Raw genomic sequence first — 19,697 nt, forward strand, 5'->3', positions numbered from 1 at the left:
GATATTGTAAGCTACAGAGAGGATATTAAGATTTTCAGGGGCTCATTCTGCTTCACTCTCAGTCTCAATAGCATCAGATAAGCTAACACATACTTAAAAGATTTTAATTTTGCAGGTCACTATTTTTTTAAAAAATAAATCAGTATGCCTCTGCAACAAAGTTTTACATCAAAGTTGAAAACTAATCACTTGCAATCCCTATCACTTCCTACATGAATGCCAGCATTTCTATAATCCCACATTTTAGAATTTATAATTCAGCAGCAGAAGCGCAGTCCAGGCCTGAAATACCATAAAAAATCCACTTCAGGAGCAAACAATCCTTTTACTACTTGGCAAGTCAGTCAACTTTAAGCCACTTCCAAATGCAAAGTCATAAAAAATGGGCATTGCTATATCGGTATGCTGAATCCCAGGGTGATCTCAGTTTGTCCAGTAAATTTTACCCTTAGTAAACTGTCAATATACACAGGAATTCAAAAAGACTCCTGCAATGAAACCAAACTTGCAGAAAGCAAACTATAGAACTTTGTCCAAAGAGACACAGTTATCTGGACAATTTGTTCAAGGGTCAAGATGAAGTTGTAGCTATATCCATTTATTTATTTTTAATTGCAAGAAAATAATTAGTCAAATAACATTGTTGCTTATTCATCTGCCACAATAACCTAGAATTTTTCTGTTCCTAATATAAAGAGAATATGAACAAACATCTTCTGAATCAGTTGAAACCTCTCATAAGTTCACTATTAATTCCCTTTATTTTTAAATATGTCTTCTTCTTCTTCTTGTGCCATATCCGTTATTGGATCATGTTGGCAAACCTATTTTTATCAATAGCCACACAAAAAGTGCTGCTGAGTTTTGTCCAAACCAGTCCCTTAGATTCTGGGTATGTATTTAAGTATGTATTTTTCAAATTTATTTATTAATTATTTTTAAAAGAGTGAACAAGTAAGTTAGAGGAGGAAAAGAAAACACCTTTTCACTGCCAACTTCAATTGTAGCAACCAATTTCAAGGCAAGTATTACAGCATTACTCTTTTAAGGTCAACCAAATGTTATTCTTTCATCAGGTTTGGTTGTAAACTTTGCTCAAGGAAGAGTTTGGAGGATCAGGAAAAGTTGCAGACTAGTACAGTCCAAAAACATTACTTTCTTAGTAAAGATATTGCGGTTTTAAAAAGAACCAGATTGCCTGTCTAACTTCATTTCTTTTATATTAAAATCGGTATGTACATACTGTAGATGTTTAAAGCTGGACCACAAACTACTGAAGAAATGACCCATAGAAACCTTGAACATCTAATAAGTGAATGGACCTCACACTTGGGAACTTCACTTGGGAGCTTCACCTAAACTCTCTTCTTCCGGAGATAGTTTTCTTTTCCTTCCGATTGAATGAATTGTAAAAATAAAAACAAACAGAAACACAATCAGGAGACGGTTTCAAGGCAACGGTAATAGAATGTAGGCCAATATGCAAATGAGCTGCCTTCTATTATTTAACCAAAATAACTGGATATGCTAAATAGCATTCTTTTAAATGGCTTTGATGCTGGAACTGTTGGTAAGCTTTGGAAAAAAGGAGAACCTTGGCTATATGATCATTATAGAAGTCCCAAATAGGCTAATTTTGAAAAGCTGTGGGTGTTTTTTCTACTTGTGAAATACTTTTTAAAGTACAGCATTATTGCTTAATACTGAGCTCCTAAAGTTTAGTAGAACTACTTTGCCAATCAGTACAATTCTTTGGTTCTTCAAAAGGTAAGCAAAAATACAATACAGGAAGAATAAAAAAGCAGCATTAGGTAATGTCAGCGATAGTTGTAAATTTCCACTACATTTGTTGGAAGAGAAAGTGGGTGGGTGTTTCTCTGGGTTGCTGTGAGAAAAAGAGCCATTCTTTTTGGTCTTTAATAGGAATAGTTGCAGTGTCATTGGAAAAAAAAAAGAAAACAGCAATGGAAGGAATTCCCTTATAATTTCTTCCCTTGGGATTTAGTTGAAATGTAGTAAGACAGAACATTCATACATTCTGTCCACAACTGGATTGCCAATGAGTTTTAAATGAAACTATGTAACACTTGAACCAGGAATAATATTTCAAAATTTTCTGATTTTGAAATATTTCTGAAGCGAGGGTTTTTCAATTGTTTGAGAAATCATAGGAAAACTGCAGGTTTTACTGTACCACTCAAATTATTTCTGCGACCTCAGGACAAAATGGTATCTTTATCTGACTTAACTTTTCTTCAATAAATAATCATAGATCTTTCATGGACTATAAATTGTACCCTATTAAAAATTAAATCCTCATTAGAATGTATGTGAGTACTATGTCTAAAGTGTTTATTGAAGCATATGTAATATTAATGATTTAAAGAGATGTTTATCTTCCTTAGTTATTTGAAAGTAATGATAGGTTCAGTTTCATTTATTGTTCACCCATGTAAAGACAATTGTGGACTTGAAACGAAGTGGCCATGCATATAAAAGGCTACAACCATTCCTGTAAAGGTTTAAACTGCTGTATTACATCAAAAGGTGTTAATGGTTTCAATATTTATCTGCTGGAGGGAAACACTCTGAAAGACAGTTCTTACATTTTTTTTTTTTTTTTTGCTAATGGTTGTTTCACCATTAAAATGAAAACCTTAATGTATCTTATAATCAGGGGATAATTTGCAAATCATTAAGAGAAATGTAAAATTCCATTAAAATACAAATCAAGATTCCCTCACTGGACTAATAATCTTTTTGATATTATTTTGCATCTCACTATTTCTGTTCCCAATATTCAGGCACCTCAAATGATCAGTTCTTGAACATCCTATTTACCACAGCCTACTTCTTTAACGAGAGACTGAGAAGAATAATCTGCTATTCAGAGCAGGTACTAATGAAGAATTCCATATATTCTAAAATTTAATTAAAACCCCAAAGATTTCAAATTAGATGCAATTTGAAATGCCTGGGGCAGAAATACATGCACTTGCGTGGCAAGGGTATCACGCTGAAAGTTGATACCGTAATTGGTCTTGATATATTTTTGTGTTGCCAGGCTGAAGTGCAGAACTCATAACCATATAAAAATTCTCTGTAGATTACCTGCTCATTGAAAATGCCATCACTCAGGTAGTTCTCTACTAAATTACCATGCTACTAAAATGCACAAAGTGATTCGAAGAGAAGAGTGGCACAGCTGGCCGACGCTGCCAATGAGTTATGCATGCGCCAACGCTGCCTTTTTTCTTAGTAAAATATGCTCCGTTGAATATTAAAATATAATTGGCATTCAACTTAAGTAGCTTAAACCATTTCGTTATCTTCTTTTAAACCGATCTGGCTTCTCCACAGTTATTTTTAAGGATGCGATTCACAAACTAATGACACCAACATATTCAACTAACTATTTTACATTTGTCATAAAGAGAAACAGTCTCTACAGCCTTCTAGGGATGTTCTTTAACAACAGGCTTCTCTTGAACATCAAAGACCCAATTCATGGGGAAAAAAAGTCAGTATGCCATTTATGTTAGTTCTTGCATATTTTATCCAGAAAAAAGGATGAGATGCAAATTTTCAGGGAAAAGTATGCTTTTGTAGCTTAGAGTCTTTTTATTTTTTTAATAAAATATACTGGCCATTACTCATATTTGGCAAATGATCTAGATGAATGTTGGAAAAGGGCATGCTGGGGTGCAGAGTAACTTAGCATCAAGAATTTATCTTAATTCATTTTTTAAAGTATCTGCAAAAAATGGATGAAAGCAATACATTACATTATATATGTATGATTGTGGGGATCAGTAATGTTGTTTGTGTTGATTTTAAATTGGAAGAAAACAGAAAGATCAAAATGAAAATATGATTTTTTTAAAAGCAAAGTACATAGAAATGTCAATGCAATGAAGTCGCATCCAACAGGCCAAATTCCACTGTGATTTATGTCACAGTGATTTCAATATACAAATCAACAATGCTGTCCTCAATTACTAATCCATGGCTAATTGCATGCAACCCAGCTCCTTTGAGCTGCTAAATCTGGTCTTCTTCAACGGTAAGTGAGGTCCCTTGGAAAGTCAGAACCCTGAAACTTCAGCCAGCTTATAACTGATTGGAAGCCCAAGGATATATAAGGTAAAAGGAAGGTGCTACATTAGCAAAGAACCTTCAGCCTTGCTGGTGTCAGAGTTGCATGATAACAGCTTCTCTGTGGGTCTGATCTTAGAAAGGATAGACAAAAGGTTTCAGGGTAACATTAAATAATGTAGACCAACTTGCAAATGAGCTGCCTTCCCCCATTCTTTTTCTGTAAGTTACTATTTTGCCCTAATAACTTGATATGCTAAATAACATTCCTTAAACACCCTTGATGCAGGAACTGTTGGTCATCAATGATCGAATTGTTAGAAACAGAGGCTCATTTATGACCTTTAGCTCATCGTTATGATCTATAGCTATATATAGAAAAAGGTGGGAGCACAAGTAAAGTTGAGAGTAGATATTAAGAAAAAGGAGCTCGTTCTCTTCCTCTTGTGGCTTTGTTTCATATCTTCTTTCCATGGCTGAGCTTTTGACCAAATAATTCAACCAAGCAACATTATTCTTGTAACCAAACATCCTGCAGAGGAGTTTGGGTAGCCATTTCTATCCTCAACCCTGTAGGGATGAGCCTTATTTAAATTGGTATTCTTATGCAAATGATATGGTTTTCATCCTTTGCATGATAACATCATCCCACTAGTGCCACAGCTTGACATGATTATGGACTCTCCAATTTAATGGACTATTGGAAATTCATGTTCAATTTTTTATATTAAATCTGGAATCTATCTTTATATTGTAGAGCAATACCCCCCTTTAGAAACACACAGTTTAGACATTGATATTAAAACAATCAAGTTGTAAAAAAGAGGATATGTGTGTGTGTGTGTATGTATGTGTGTATACACACACACACACACACACACACAGAGAGAGAGAGAGAGAGAGAGAGAGAGAGAGATTCTTCACCATTTAGCTTCTCTGTGCAAATTATTGCGGAGTAGCAATTGCATAGAAATGACAAACCAGGAATACAAAATCAAGCCCAAAATTCACAAAGCCAAGAAATACTATGCTAAAGGCCCTCTTCACTTCACAGCCTATGTAAGTCTCCCATGCCCACTGATGGAGACAGATAGTGACAGCCAGAAAAGAAAATTATAAGGAAAATGTTTTTTCAGAACACAGAAAAAATGAGCAACTTTTACGTAAGTTCCTAAATGCAAAACATCAGTTTAGCCTACAGCAATCACTACTCAGAAAGCGATTTCAGAAGCACATTCTGAAAGTGTAGTGTAGTGGTAGGGCTGTTTGGACTTAATGGGCACGTTTGACATTTTCAGAGATAGCTATAGGTATAAACAATGGCTACTATTGCCTATTCAGTAAATGGCTCCTACACTAGACATGGGCAGTCACAAAATCTTACTTATTATAAGGCAAACTAGGAAGCCTGAATGACTAGAAAACTAAAGATTCTATGATTAGATAGTACAGCCTGTCTTGTTAACTATCAAGAAGTAATTGGCACTAATTTATCCCATAGGATCAAAAACAAACAAACAAAAACAATACTTAAATCTTCTACTGATTTTTGCTTGCCAGCTACCAAGATATATATGTCATGGGAAATAGCTGTAGAGGCAGACATCTGTTCTCTAGGGAGTATACCTAAGGTGTATATCATGATCTAGCAAACTTTAATTCACATCGTATCTCACATACGATTAGTGACCCCAGAATATCATTTGTAAACAAAGCAGTAACAAATTTCTGGATGAGGCAAGTCATCACAAAAAGGATAAACGTAGGAGAATCAGTGCCATTCCCTTTTCCAAGTCTTGAAAATCTGCATCAACAATTGCTTTGGATATAATCCTCAACTCTTAACCTTGGGCATGAGAACGATGGATTAAGTACAATCCCAGAGGCAGGATATATCATATTAAAAAACCCTTTATATTATATGACTAATAAACTAAATATGACAAGAGAGGGAAAAAAAAGTAAGTAAGAAATAAAAGGAAAAGATAATTATCTTTGGTAGTAAGATAAAATTAATTTCATCCTTAAACTTATCATTAAACTTACACTATATAGAAAACATACTGTTTCATTTTCTCACCTGTTGTTTATGATGGTGTACAATTTTTATAAGGGGATAACAGGATAGCAAATTATTTAGATTGTCTTGTTCTTTAATTTTAGATATTAAATTTGTTTATTATTTATTTATATATGAAATTTAAAGTGACTTTTCTTAAAATTTGAATTTTTCAAAATAGAAGAAAAATGGATATGAGCCAGAATCCTCAAATTGGCAGATTCAGTCGGGGCAAATAGCTCTTTTATTCCCTTGTGCTCCAACTCATGTTTTACACGAGGTTGCCTATTTATATTAATTTTTCTTTCACTAGGAAGTTGCTAGTCTTCCTCACTCTAATGATCAAAGGCTTCATCAAAATATTTTTCAAATAATACTATATCTGTGTCATGTACATTGGATACTCTTGTAAGCATATGCCACTAAACAACCTTAGAAATTTGATTATAGGCAGTCCTTGACTTATAACTATTGGTTTAAGAAGCTTTTGAAGCTATGACAGTGTTGAAAAAAGAACAAAGACAGCACACTCTCACCCCATCTATATTCCATGTACTATTCACATCCTAGTTTCAAAAACAAAACAAAACACAATCCACTCAACACCTCCACCCATCATAGCCCACCCTCCCTTTCCCCAAGGCTCACATCATGTGCTACAATTGTCATAAATACATGCTTTTTGCTTAATGGTCAGATGGTGATTGCATCACGTGGGGACAGTGATGGTTGTAAGTGCAAGGTCCAGCCATATGCAATTTTTCTATCTGGGAAGAACTTTAGACTGAGGAGGGGAAAAGTCTTACCTGGGAAGGATTTCTGTCAATTCCTAGACTCTGGTCCTGGTGTGTATTCATACAAACTAGGGGAGAATTGGGGTGCTTTGGAAGCAGAGGGAGGCCAGGTGATTACCACATATAAGAACAACCATGTAGATAGTGTGAATGTTGCGAGTAGAAGCCCAGAATCTCAACTCATATTCCTTGGCCCAGGAAGGGGGCTAATTGCAAGGGGAAAAATACGTCAGGGTGTTGACTCTACTAGCCAACTGATCTGGTATGGCTGAACAGATCAGGAAATCACCTTCACAAGAAGGCTGCTGGAACTACTTCTATTCAGGTTGGCTCTAAGTAACAGAGTCCTGCATGTATGCTTGTGCCACATAAGCCCAAGCCTTCATCAGAAGTTGTGGGTGCTCCATCACTGGAAACTTTTAAAAAGATATTGGACAACTATTTGTCTGACATGGTACAATGTTTCCTGCTTGAGCATAGAAGATCTTCCAACTTTGTTATTCTGTTACCCTGTTCTGTTACATTTGCAACCTTTGGACCAAAAAGCAAAGTCAATGGGCAAACCCAGATTTGCTTAATAAACAAACATAATAGAATTGGATGTAACTCTCTTAATGGATGCATCGCTTAGCGATGGAAGTGGGTTGAAAACTACTTGTAAATAGCTTTTCTCCATACCACGCAGCAGATTTTAGAATAAGTTGAACCCTCCTAATTTTAATGGAGTTTATCACTAATATATAATACATCTTAGTTACAATTTAACAAAATGAATTTATTTCAATAATTTGTATAAATATGAGAGTATTCAGTGATAGACTTGGAATGCAGTGGAACTGCTCTTTTTTTTTTTTTTAAAGGATACATTTTGCAATTTTGTACAAAAGAAGCCCAAATTGGTTTAATAAATAAATATTTGGGATTGTTTGAGGCATATGGCATATTCTGTATGGCAGAAGAGATACTGATTGGAATAGCAGAAGCTGACTAGCTTAAATGACTATAAATAAACGTATTCATTTTATAAATGAAACACTCTGCTTAAAATAATAAGATATTTATAAAACTACAGTTTATTTGTTTACGTTCTGATAAAGTTAGGGGGTAACCAACACAAAGAGGTACAGTACTAGTATCATATCTGAAAAAAGGTGAATATAGTCCAGAGACAGTAATTCCAAATACAGACTGCATTTCAACCTTCTCTCCAAATTTGCCTTTTAATTTTAGAAATGCCTAGCGTACTATAGATTTTTGTTCTTCCATTTTCAGCAGGATAAAATGGCAAAATGAACAGGTTATAAAAAAGGAAAAACTTTTACTTTCCAATAGCACTGATTAGAATTATTTGATTTAATTATTTTGTTCTATTCAGTTTGGATGCTGCTCAACTCCAACCAGCTTTGTGTCCTCTTGACTGAGAACACTAAACCTACTATGGTCCAGAAATCAATCTTTCAAGATATATTTGTATTTCATTTTTTTCATGCTCAATGTCAAAAAACAGAAGGCACTGCAATTAAATCATGGGTCAGCTTTTGCTTCTGTTTGCTTCTGTTTCCTCCTGTTTCTTTCAATTTCAAGGGTCTCTTTCTCTCTTCATGTTACAAATCACTGAGATGAACAGTAGTTATCAACTTCCTGCTATGTAAACTGTTCATGCTTGCCATGCAGTGACCTCTATGTATTGATTCAAGACATCTGACAGTCTAGACCGTGTCTTTAAATTCATGGGTGTCTTCTATTTCTTTCTGCTCTTTTGATCAGTTCTCTCTCTCCCCCTCCCTCACTTTTTTCACAGGTAGCTTTGGAAAGCAATAAACCTAGATTTCTACTGCCCCTGAAAAGTAGTTCAGTGGACTCTAAGCTCTAAAGAATCACATTTTTCCCTATCAGCTATTTCTTTCCCACTTAATTTGAGTGCAAGAGTTGATAGCAAGTCAAAATGGCATCTGAAGGTTTAAAGCCTTCTAGCTTCATTCAGTACTAGTATCTCATGAAGTTCAACATTCTTAAGCTACAGTTTAAATAAAAAGAAAATATATGACCTGTAACAACTCTAATAATCTAAATCAGATGTGTCAAACTCGCGGCCCGTGGGCTGGATGCGTCATGTACTGGCCACGCCCACCTCCGGTTTAGTGAAGGGGGGAAAAGTTGTGATATGTCACGTTATAACAGCGTGTCGTTGCGAGTTTGACACCCCTGATCTAAATAGTTTACTTAGTTTGTGTTCAAATATCAGTAGTGTATCTACTGTTGTTCTGTTAATAATGATATTTTCCATTGAATTGTAATATTATGTTTAGGAAACACCCCCCCAAAACTATAGCTCTACTACTCTTAGAACATTTACATGTCACATTGTTTCAGCAGTAAGAATAAAGCAAAAATCTAGGGAACATTTGATCTCTGCCCTTCTATTTTTATGGGCAAATGTTCTTCTAAACAGAATGAAACAACACAAAACAAAAACAAAACCACAGGGGAAATATTGTTCTATATTTTGCAGCAAAGTAGCTAGTTCTGTAGACTTCTCCATCATAGTCACTGTAACATGGAAGATACTACTAAGATGAAGATTGTATTAAGTCCCCCCCCCCCCAATATTAAAGGATAGATTTAAAAAATATATTTTAAACAGATTCCAGCACAGTCTCTTTAGTTGGGACAATGCAATTTTATTTTCTTCCCTGATCTCACAGTCTCCTTGTTTCCATGTCACTACTTTGCTGTATATCAAGTGATTTTAGCTGGAAATGCATTCTGACTATTTTCCAGGGTTCACTGGCAAAAAAAATCCTAGGGGAAGTATTCATCTTATTATTCATATGCAAGGATTTCATTAAAGACTATTCTCAAATAAATGGCTCAACAGATAACTGCAGAGCTAAAAAGGGATTGGGTTGAAGAAAAATCCTACCACTAGCTTACTGATAGCCAAATTTCAACAGAAATGATGCCGCAGGTAAAGAGACAGCTTGTCCTTTTTTACTCTGTTCAATCACATTGAGCTCGGCTGTCATTTTGAATTGCCTTAGCCACCTTAACTAACTCTTCTATTTAACTTGGATATGATCCCTATATCATACTATATTGTATTTCCAAAATGTGGTGAGAATCATGACAAGACAAATTTAGACTAAGCACTTAGAAGAACATTATCTGTCAATAAGCTACAACTATTGGAACAGCCACATGTGATTTATTAATTATTATTTTTTGGATGGGATGGGGAAGGAATGGGAATTATTATTTTACTTGTTTCCTGTGAACGTCTTCTGTAGAAAAGTGCTTACTTGTCTACAATAGAATAGAATAGAATATTCTTTATTGGGCAAGTGTGATTGGACACAGAAGATATTTATCTCTGGTGTATAAGCTCTCAGTCTTTGCATCATAAGATACAAACAACAAAGTGATAAATCATAAGATACCAATAGAAGAAGGAAAAATCAGAAGGATAACATTAATACAGCCATACTACATGGGTAAATTCACTTTATGCACTGCAGCTGTATCTCCTTTCCCAGGATATGATCCTAAGTGGTTTATAATACTGTTGCTGTTGCTTCTGGGTGTGATGGTGATTTTCTCAAAGCTGAGAAAATCAATCAATCAATCAATCAATCATCTAATAAAACAACAGAACAATGCTGAACAAGGCAATAAAATTAAAAAGAATTCAAGGATCTTCATGAATTCACACACAAACATAACAATCTTGCTGGATGAAAAAGCATGACTGGCTACTCCTGAGTCATACAGAGGCATGGAACTGTGTTGCAGCTCTGCAGATGACTCATGAGACTGCTGAGGTTTCGTCTTTAATGATATCTGAACAGGCAAAGTTCTTCTCCATTGTTCCACTGAGGATGAATGTGAAAGAAAGCAATTGGCCAAAAATAAAAAATAAATAAAAAATGCTCGTGACATTCACATCTCTGAAACCCCTCAATTCAGAGGGTAGGTTATATCTCCACACAAGTCTTCAAATTCAAAGTTTGGCTCTGAATTTTGGAGGAAGGCTTTCTAAAAAAAGTCAGCAGAGAATAGCAGTCTCAAACCCTAAGTGTGCTCTCTGGTTCTGCATATGCATACTTTGTCAGCAGCATGAGAAGAATTATTCACATTTGAATTTCATACTAAATAATTGCTACTGGAATAGACATAAAGATAAGAAAGAAATGCAATGACAAAGATCTGTTAATAGTCTTGTCAATGTGGACGACATGTCTGGTGGATAACATAACCTCAGGAACTTAAATTAAAGCACAGCTAGGAAGCCTTTTCTCTAAATTAGAGGTCTGGGCACCTTTTGCACTGTGACCTGCTGAACAACTCAGCAAAGAAAAACGTAGACTTACAAAAGGTCTAATTCTGAGGTGACTGCTCTCTACTGGAGTAACCAACTTGCTTGAGGGCTGCTATTAGTCACAGGAAGAAAAAAAAGTCTTTTTGGTGCCCAATTTTCTTTTCATTTCTTTAACAAACTAGCTTGTTTGAACAAGTACTAGTCTCATTTTACTAAGGAAGATGGCCTCTGGTACAATCCTGGTTGACAATCCTGACACTGGAATCAGTCCCTCATTGTTGAATTCAGCTTACTCACTCATCTTTTTCTCAATTAAAATTTGCATTTTCTTCTCTAATAAAATATCTTCTGTTTTGCAAAAGAATCCTTTCTTTCATTATGGTATTCTTTTTATCCAATGTCAATCAAGGTCTTTTTATTCGGGGGAAAAAAATCCCTACTTCACCTATTATTTATTTTTAGAATTAAGAATGAGATAGTTCTGATATTTCTTTTTGTTGTTGTTATTATGCAAAATATATTTCAATGTATGAAAATACCTACATTTATGTTAGGTATGAGAGCAACCAATAGTTGCTGCTCCAGTGAGCAGGGCTGTGCTTAGTGCTGCTGTTTTGCTATTTTACCAGTAATGATTATTCAAAGAACTATGGACAACACCTCTCTTGTTGGTCTAAGACAACATAATGAATCACTGTTCCTATTCTTACTATCTTTATAAAGAGATCATTTAGAAGTGCAGAGTAATGAAAATTAATGAAAACTTCATTGAGCAAATTATATGACCTTAGATATTTGGAGATTGTCTTTCATGCTTGTTAAGGGGTCAAGAAGTAAATCACTGTCTGAAAACAGACTGAGAGTCACAACTCAGCCTCAACTCACCAAATACAAAAGAAAAGTCCCAAGGGACAGTTGGTTGCAGTTAACATCCATACTTAAGGAGTTCAGATACGTACAACATGTGGTTTCAAGACTGGCTATGACACAAACTGCTTCCTTAGAGGATCTCAAGTGGCCTTTAGTATCCAAAGTTTCTTTATTCCCACTCAGATTCACCTAAAACTTAACAGATATTTTAATGAGTCAGACTTCACAGTCAAGTTGCAGTTATTCTTTTGTCTTAGTTTCTCCAAATTATGTCCTATCCTCTAGAATGCTAGGGAGCCTTGTTTTCAGTTGTAGACCAGAATCCTTCACATGAGGATTATGAATTACAAGACCTTAATCTATTATTTCTTAATTAACACTGGTACTTGGTTCCTTGGCTTCAAATTGCCATCAGCTTGCTCATCTTCTGAAAAAGTCAATATGTCCAGCAATTTTTTGCATTTAGAATAGAATCCACATGTTGCAAACTACTTCCTTCAACGGATTGATAAGGCCTATTATATAATTCCTGGCCTGTGCCTGTCAAGATTTGAGACCATAAGAAAATCTTTAGACTGAATGTTTAAGGGATATTTTTTCTAACATTCCATAATGCGGCCAAGATTTAAAGTAATAGGTATAAATAGAATCAAATTGATGTCTGTTAATGATTTTGTTTGGATATACTAGGGCAACTAATAACACAAGTTAATTTTTACTCCAAGGCAATTTTCAGATTTCATGCGAAAAATTATATTGTGTTCTAAGTTATTGTAACCTGACAACCCAATGACCATCCCAATGGGATTTTACAGAATCCAATGTTTCCTTAATTGATGAAGCATAGTGAATCAGAGCTATATGTCCTCTTTGTCCTTGTGAGGGTTAAAGAAATGTTGGCCTTGACATGATAGTTCTGTAACATCACAGTTAAAAAACATTTACTGTTTGATATGCTGTAGTTCAGTCATTAGTGTTCTTAAATTCATTAATATCTTCCAAGAAGAAAATATTTGTGATCTTGCACTGAATATTGTGTGTGATTCTCTGTATCATGAGAATGCTAGACAGATCACATTGATTGGTCATGAAATACTTCACAGTAATTATCTCTTCACTGATCAGAACCCCAAACTGAACAGATTCTGCAAAGACTATATTGTAATTTTGCAATGGCTGATATTTGTCTTTATATTTTTTGATGTTTTGATGCCATATCTGTAACTGCTACGCTGTGGATGTGAGATAATACGGAACTGTATAGCATTTTTAAAATGCCATACTTTGCAACTATTTACCATTACCAACAAAAATAATGATTAGCACTCTTATTTAACAGTCCTTTCCCCAGCTATAAAATATGTATGCCAGCTTTCAGTTTAAATTTTAACATCAGAGAGAAATGGATAGAAAAAATACCTCTTGGAACTCCACTTGACCTCTGAAAGGCCACTAAGTGTTGCAATTTGTCCTTTCTTTGAAATTAATGTCTTTCAAATAAAAATACATTTAATGCAAGAGGTTTACCTGAACGCTGAAATATCAGGTAGAAAAAAGTAAGGAGTCAGTGATCCAAACATTCTGCATTATATCTCTAGATTTTATTTATTTTTAGTGAAAGTAACCATTTAATCTCAGGCAGATGTAACTTCATTTATTTTCACCCTATTATAGGAATGTATAATCTTTAGGTAATTGGGAAATGGATATCTTTGGGGGGAAGGTTTTCTGTTTTTGGTGGAATAGGATGAAAAGGGAGGGAAAGGACAAACAAATATAGGTTATTCCAGGACATGCTACAGATTGTGCATATTAACTTAAGTTGGTCACATTATGTTATTTTAGTAGCACAATCAGAAAGGTACTGAAATGTGCAAAAGGAGTCAGCCAGCACCTTACATTGTCTATTCCTATTCTGAAATGGCTAGGAGTTTCAACAGGGTTGTGCTCCTTCATATCTCTCTTGGAACAGATCATCCATCATTGTGATCAAATGTCAAATCAATGTATAAAGCCAGACTAAATAGATCGAGTTAATGGGGTCTCCAGAAGCAGCATTGAAATCTCCTGGACAAAGTGTCCAAGGTTTCAAACAGTTCTGTGGGAAAATGGTTCCCAAAGAAAAAGGCTGGTCAAGTATTCCATGAATTCAAACATGACTACAGATCCTATCCCACTCTAAGGATTACTAATCATAATGGATATATATATATATATATATATATATATATATATATATATATATATATATATACACACACACACACATGTACATATATACATTACATATACATATACATACACACACACACACACACACACACACACACACACACACACACACACACACACACACACACACACATATATATATATATATATATATATATATATATATATATATATATATATATATATTATTGAAAGCGGGGGGTGTCGTTCAAGAAGAATCTAATAATAAACAATCAGATAATGTAACATTTCAATAGGAAAATAAATTTACATCTATCTGGACTTAGAAGCTACATGATAAATATTTTGCCCTGCAGAGGGATTTATATTTATAGCAATAGCACTTAGACTTATATACCACATTACAGTGCTTTACAGCCCTCTCTAAGTGGTTTACAGAGTCAGCATATTGCCCCCAACAACCTAGGTCTTCATTTTAACCATCTCAGAAGAATGGAAGTCTGAGTCAACCTTGAGCCTGGATTTGATCTGCCAAATTGCAGGCAGCTGGCTATCAGGAGAAGTAGTTTGTAGTACTGAACTCTAACCACTGTGCCACCGGGGCTCTCAGATTTATTCCTTGGTCAAGGCCATGTGCATAGAACATGTCCACGTTCTCCCATCTTCCTCCAAAACTATAGCATTTTTCAGGGGGTTGTGCTAAGAGAGTGAATAGCCCCAAATCATCCAGTGACAGAAAATGGACTTCAATGTGGATTTCTTTGGTGCCACTTCAACATTTTAATCACTGTACTACACTTGCCTTTTTAAGTTTCATCACTCTATCTCCATGCAAAAATAACTAAAATGTCTGCCTAGCCATGGAATAACCTATTTTTCTCTCCTGTAAATTTTCTACTATCTGCTAAAATGTCACTACAATACATAATATCCCTTTCCATAATCCCTAGCTCTGCGTTGTTTTTTATTCTTAAATATTTATATATGAAAAGCTCAGTGAGGATCAAATGTCAAGGAGATTGTAATTTGAGGTATTTCTTGCCTGGTTTTTAACAACTGCATATAGCAACAATTTAGTAAATAAAGGTAAAGCAATCCCATTAATTTTAGTCAATTTGCTCCATCGTATATATGGTTATGACTGCCACTATAAAGGGGTTTTATCAAGAAAATAGCAACAACAAATTGACAATAGATTCATCAATTTTACTTCATTTATATTTTGATATAGCTGTAGCCAAGGAAAGCTTTGTCAATTTTACAGAAAAATACCAAAGTCAAAATAGACGGGATGCAGTTCTTCATATATCAACATTTATTATTCAAAGCAGCTGAAGAATAAATCCACATCTGAATATAAGTGCAAATTAAATATGTATTTTGGAGTAATAGAATGCAAAAAAAGGATCTAAATGCAACGATAGTTGCTAACACATAGGCAAAACAAAAACCAGTACAGTATATTAACATCGCTCATTTTGAAGAATAAAAATCACTTCCCATAATGAGATGAAAAAAACTGCAACAAAAACAAATCACGTAGCCATTCTCACATTAGTTATTGAAATCATCACTGCAAAACTGGAAAGTTTAAGAGCTGCATGAAGGGACAGCCAACCAGCAGAAAAGCAATGTAAGAAATGAAGAACTCTGGCTATCTCTAGTGAAAATTCCCACATTATTTCTGATAAATATGTCAGTGATCTACATTCTAATAATTCAGCCAACAATAATAATTATATAATTCAGTATATGAATTTTTTTATGTGTGCAAAGGTGCAAGACAAATGAAATGGTGTTCTCAAACATTATTCCAGACTTCGAAATGAGGAAACAAAACACAGTTGTGCAAAATTTAAGCTAAAATTCAATTGAACCTATTTTTAGTTTAAGCCATTCATATCAATAAATATTAATCTGGTTAAAATATTTTTTTCTTAAACCCCCCCCCCCGCCCCCCTGTAATTTCAAGAAGCTTAAGGAACCTGCTGCTAGTGACTGGAGGTACTGTCCCTGATACCATCTGTCAGAAAAAAGCAAAATCCCTACTTCTCTTGTGTTTAACAATAGAAATAAATAGCATATTTTAGAAATATGGAACTTTAAACTCTATTTTATTGCATGCAGTTTCTTCCAGATGATAATTAAACTATTGTCAGTAAAGTCCCAAAGGTGCTTTTTTTTCAAGAGGCAACTGAACTTTCTTGTTTTTCTTTGAAGCCGTTTCACTTCTCATCCAAGAAGCTTCTTTAGCTCTATTGTCATTAAATGAAGATCTGATGACTGTGTCATGTAACTGAATCCCACTGAAGCATTATTTTAGCACAGTATTTCTCAAACTCAGCCATTTTACGTTGTGTGGCCTGGGGAACACTGGGAGTTGAAAGCAACATGTTTTTCAAGTTGCTGTGATTGAGAAACACTCTTGTGTTTTAGAAGTTTGAGCAAGCAGGGTTAGCAGACCTGTACAGACTTCCACTGTATTTGATTTTGATATCAATAAAATAAAATCATAACTTTTTGAAGATTTTAATCACTAATGTGTTACTCAAAAGCCAAGTACAAACCTTATAAAAAAAACAACAGAAGTGTACATCATATAAAAAGTTCCAAATATTATACTACAAGACATACAGACCTTGTTCTAGGAGATGATGGTGAAAAGGAGGCACTGGAAGTTTCAGCATTAACTGGGGCTCAGTGAAATAAGCTTGAAGCCAAGCTATACATTGTTTCAGTGGTTCCTTCATTTCCCCTGAGGCTTCACATACTTCACAAGATATTGAGGCCTCCACTCTGTTGAAAGAGTCACAGAGTAGCATTCATTTTAAAACAGCAGAGTTTCACTATAACCAAGTTGCTTAAACAAAGCACAACAAAGAAAGTCCATTATGTAAAAGAAAATTCAGACAGGCCAAAAATCCAAATGCAAATGACAAGGGTGTGTGTGTGTGTGTGTATGTGCAGAGAAAATAAATATAAAAAAGAAAAGAAAAGAAAACAAAGAAATTTGGAATAAAGCACTTCAGTTTCCAATCTCTGGTAAATAGGTCACACATGTCTCCTTTCCATATAACTATTATTTAAGCCTGGGGAGATAAAATATCTCCTTATAATATTTTCAAAGTCAGCAAATGTCTAGGCATATCGTTTAGAAAAAAGGAACACATTTTCTATATTTAGGCAGGAGTAAATACCTAAAGAGCAACAGATATAGTGGTGGTATTCTACCTGTTTGGCCCAGTTCTGCTGAGCAGGTAGCGCTGCTGAGCAGAAAAGACCGAACCGGTTCTCTCCAACACTCTGCTGGGCCCACCCGCCCGCTTCGGCTCCCATACTAACTTTTATTCCTGTTTTTGAAGCGCAGCTGCTTTGCGCGGCACAGCAGATTGCCACGCGGCAGCTGCTGAAGCAACAGGGATAGTGCAGGATTGCAGGAGGTGAGTCGGAAAGCCTCTGCGCCTGCACAAAGTGTGCATTTGGTGCGCGCGCCCACCAAACCACGCTAATCGAACCGGTGGCAAAATGTTTTGAAATACACCACTGAAGAGATAGATACGATTTCCTAAGTGGCAGCCACGAAAATATATGATGCATGTCAGATTAGAAAAAGATAACTACAGTTATTATACAAAATATTGGGGAAAGCAAATTTTGCTTGAATGAAGCTTGAACTAAGGAACACCACAAAGCAAAAAACAGACAAAGGGACAGGGAAATAATTCTGTGCATTGCCAATGACTAGAAATATAATGAAGTTATCTTTTTTTCTGAAAATTCTACTTCTCTTTTTGGTTTATGCTCTCTGTAGAATACAAATGGAAATATATTTATTTATGCAAGGAATATGTCAATTGTTGAGGAAAATGTCAAGCAAGATGAATTGATGTAAATCTCACAGAAAAAATGGATTTAAATCCTGGCTTCAAATCTTGTTCTCCACTTTGAAATTTGTAGATTTGCAACATAATTTTTTTTTTTATAGAGGGTGCTTAAACAATTATAAATGGGGATTTTTAAGAAAACAAATCAGTTGAAATTACTATCCATTCACCCAGTTATCTTAACTTCGTAAGCATCTTCTCCAATTGATTTTAAAGATCTTTCTCCTGGTAAAAGTGAGCTCTGAAAACAAAATTGTGTGCAAACCTTTCAATTTTATCGTATGGTGTACAGATTTTTGCTTGATTATTTCAACATCTTTCTTTTTAAATCCCAGATACTGTATTATCTAAGTGTTCTTCTTATTGGGAATTTGAATCCATAGAATTGCTTGTGTTTAATGTCCCACTTCTCTGCAAAATACTAATATCTCTTATTTTCAGCCCACCAGCAGTTAATTAAAATTCAGCCTACAATCTTTTCCATTTCTCTACTTGAAAAGGGCATCAGCAGAATTTCTATACTTTAGTTGTAATATTAGCCTTAAAATGAATATTATAAATTTAAACTTAATATCTCAACTCCCTATTTTTCCTCATGCATGTTTTTATAATAGGTCTCTACCCCAATGATTTTTTAGATTTGGCTACTTATTGTTGTTGTTTTTTACTGTTTTTTGTTTACAAAAGTTGGCTACTTATTGGTTTTTTTTTACTGTTTTTTGTTTACAAAAGTTATACATTATTTTCAATTAAGAGGAATATTGTGATATAGTAAAATGTTTAAAACATTTTGATTAAATGAAAAATAGTTTGTTACATCTAATTTTCATTTTGTACCCAATGTCCAACCTTAGTCTGGACTTAAAATGCTGGAGCCTCAAATCATTATCAAGCAGCAGTAGGCTACTCAAAAATTCTTGGGACTTTCCCCAGTCGGCAGAGAATTCAAATAATGACTTCTTGTCTTGTACTGAAATCTAAAAACCTGCTGATTTTCTTTTTACCCAGAGAGCATACAAGACCTTAACCAAGTAGGAAAAGGTAATTTTCACATGTCAATCATAGAAGCTATTGCTACAGCAAAGTATGCAAAGAGACAATTTTGAGCAGACATGTTTTTAGCACAACGTTGGCAAGGAAGATGCTCCATTTTGGATTTTAGAAAATTGTGCAATCACACTATTATCCTTTGTTAAAATAGCTAGATGATCCTCTCTTCTTTTAGAAGGGAGCAAAGATACTTGAAGACTGTGTGAAAGTGATATTGATTTTGTAATCCACATTCATAAATGTGTGTGTGTTTTACTTGTTCATATAAACATTTCCTTTATGTGTTTAAAATGTTATTAAATAAAATCATATTGTTATTTATCTTGTGTGCTTTTTATTGGTTGAAAATGCATTATCTTTATTTCTTTAATACTGAACATATAACTCACATTTCTGTTTATTGCAAAATTCATGTTTTCTGACAATAAAAAATACAA

At 34.7% G+C, this 19,697-nt stretch overlaps 1 protein-coding gene across 9 annotated transcripts in view; it reads right to left on the bottom strand.

Annotated features, from left to right (window-relative positions):
• MGMT (O-6-methylguanine-DNA methyltransferase) overlaps positions 1–19,697 on the bottom strand; it is a 234,604-nt gene that overhangs the window by 50,338 nt on the left and 164,569 nt on the right. For all 9 annotated transcript variants that reach the window (XM_087964304.1, XM_087964309.1, XM_087964308.1 and 6 more), the window contains one exon: positions 16,965–17,122. In XM_087964304.1, coding sequence (XP_087820430.1) covers positions 16,965–17,122 — 158 coding nt within the window. The remainder of the gene's footprint in view (positions 1–16,964; positions 17,123–19,697) is intronic.

This window comes from Notechis scutatus, chromosome 4 (assembly GCF_049901735.1).
Source record: "Notechis scutatus isolate UNSWTSFEM ecotype Mainland chromosome 4, rNotScu1.2, whole genome shotgun sequence".
NCBI classification, from domain to species: Eukaryota; Metazoa; Chordata; class Lepidosauria; order Squamata; family Elapidae; genus Notechis; species Notechis scutatus.